The following is a 1,935-nucleotide window of genomic DNA, read 5'->3' as shown; positions in this document are numbered from 1 at the left end:
GACGCACTCACCCCAGGCCCGGGAGCGAGTCCCCCAAGCCCCTCCGTCTCCCGGTCCGTCCGGGCTGCCCAGCCCGGGCAGGGGTGCTGGGAAAGCCAAAGGGGACCGCGGGCGGTCGCGCGTCCCCAGGGCCCAGCCCAGCTGGCGAGTCCCGGCCCGCTCGGATCTCTGCACAAAACGAAACCCAAACGTCCATAATTCTCAAGAGGGAAATTTAACAGAAACCCCAAACCCCCTCTTTCCCTCCAGCCGGTTGCTAAGAGAAAATTTACATGAAAACGAAATGGTCGATAGCCAAGGGCACTCTCTTTCCAAATAGTGACATTTCCTCTAAAAATATTTTCCCCAAGGCCAATCCCGCGGCTGGCCGTCCCTTCCGACGCCTTCGCTACGTCCAGAAACTCACAACAAAGCAATCGAAAATTCGGCCACGGTCCCGGGAAGGGGGAGCCGTGAGGCCCCGGAACCCACTGCGGCCGAAACTGCCAGGCTCTCTTTAACCAAAAAAATAAAAAGGATAAGAAGAAGAAGTAAAACCTTTTAATACATCAAATATACGGAATTTTAATCTTTAAAGCGATACATTGTCTATTATTTTAGTACATGACGTAAACCTTGTCCCCTTCTCCGCGGGTGGACTTAAAAATTAAAAATAGTTAAGTGTTCCTTTTAAAGAACAAAATAAGGCAAATGAGGTTTTGGAATAGAATTGTTTTTCCTTTTTTTTTTGTTGTTTTCTTCCAGAATACATACAAAAAAATACCCATTCTCTTTCGATGGTATACACCTTAAAAATAATTGCAATTTGAAATCAGAGCTGACAAATTGTGACTTTTGTTTCGTCTTTTTTTTTCATTTTTTGTAACAAACATGCATGTAAATTTGTGTTTCCATCAGACATTAAATAACGTACAATACAATCATAGCAATTTTAAAGTAACATTAAAGAGAAGACCTCTAGTTCTGTGGCGGCTTTGCTTTTATTTATACTCTACAAGGGATGGGAGGGTTTGTTTTCCATATTTTTACCCTCAAGTTTTAAATTTTTTCCCTCCTCCTCTTTAACCTACGGAGCTCAAACTAAATAATGCACTTTTGAACCACGGGTCCGCTTGGAGCTAACATAAATAAATACCAGTGTCCACCGATGCAGTCCTCAGATGAACACTTTCTCAATTATTTTTTTTCCTTCTTTTTCTATAAAAAGTCAAATGATATCTTTTTCAACTTTTATAAAGTTTGGGTGAGGAGGCGAGAGGTGGAGGAAGGGGGCTTCCCACCGGGTCTCAGTCGCTGTTGTCGGGTAGATAGATACGGTATACATTTTTTTCCTTGCGGGGCCCGGGTGCGCCCCGCGCGCGGGTGTCAGCAGCCCCGGCCACGATCCCGCCCCTCCCTCGGTGCCACCCCTTCCCCCGGCTCCTTTCTCTCCCGCGCTGGCCCTCCCGGCTGCCCTCACTGGTACCCCAGCGCCGAGGCGGTGGTCAGTCTCTGTCCGTAGAGGGCGTAGGGGGAGTAGTAGGGTCCGGTGGCGGCGGGCACCGGCACGGGGGCGCCGGGCGTGGGGAGCGGGCTCTTGGAGTAGGGGTGGTAGCGGCTGCTGAGTCCCAGCGCGTGGTGGGGGCTGCGCAGCGCCAGCGTCCCGGGGCTGCCCGGCGCGCCCGACGTGGGGATGTGCATGTGGCAGGCCATGGCGGCCGCGGCGGCGCTGGCCAGGGACGACGAGCTGGGGTAGCCCGACAGCAGTTTGTCTGTCCCGGGGAAGGCCGTATGGGTCCGCAAGTGGCTCAGCAGCTCTTCGGACGTGGCGAAGCGCTTGTCGCACGGCCCGTTGGCCGACACCCAGTTGCAGATGTGGGGGAGCGGGTCGTTGGGGAGCATGAAGCCGTAGGGGTAGAGGGGGTGGCCGGCCAGGGAGGGCGGTGTGGCGCCGGC

General features: G+C 52.9%; 1 protein-coding gene across 1 annotated transcript in view; it reads right to left on the bottom strand.

The window, feature by feature from the left end:
* Positions 1-525: 525 nt before the first annotated feature.
* Positions 526-1,935, bottom strand: part of ZNF503 (zinc finger protein 503) — a 4,780-nt gene continuing 3,370 nt past the window's right edge. Inside the window, exon 4 of the mRNA XM_008068602.2 lies at positions 526-1,922. Within this exon, the coding sequence (XP_008066793.1) occupies positions 1,456-1,922 (467 nt within the window). The 3' untranslated portion in view covers positions 526-1,455. The remainder of the gene's footprint in view (positions 1,923-1,935) is intronic.

The sequence above is a fragment of the Carlito syrichta genome, unplaced genomic scaffold, assembly GCF_000164805.1.
Source record: "Carlito syrichta isolate Samal-C Ts95f unplaced genomic scaffold, Tarsius_syrichta-2.0.1 Scaffold311316, whole genome shotgun sequence".
NCBI classification, from domain to species: Eukaryota; Metazoa; Chordata; class Mammalia; order Primates; family Tarsiidae; genus Carlito; species Carlito syrichta.
This window is presented reverse-complemented; position numbering and strand designations above follow the sequence as displayed.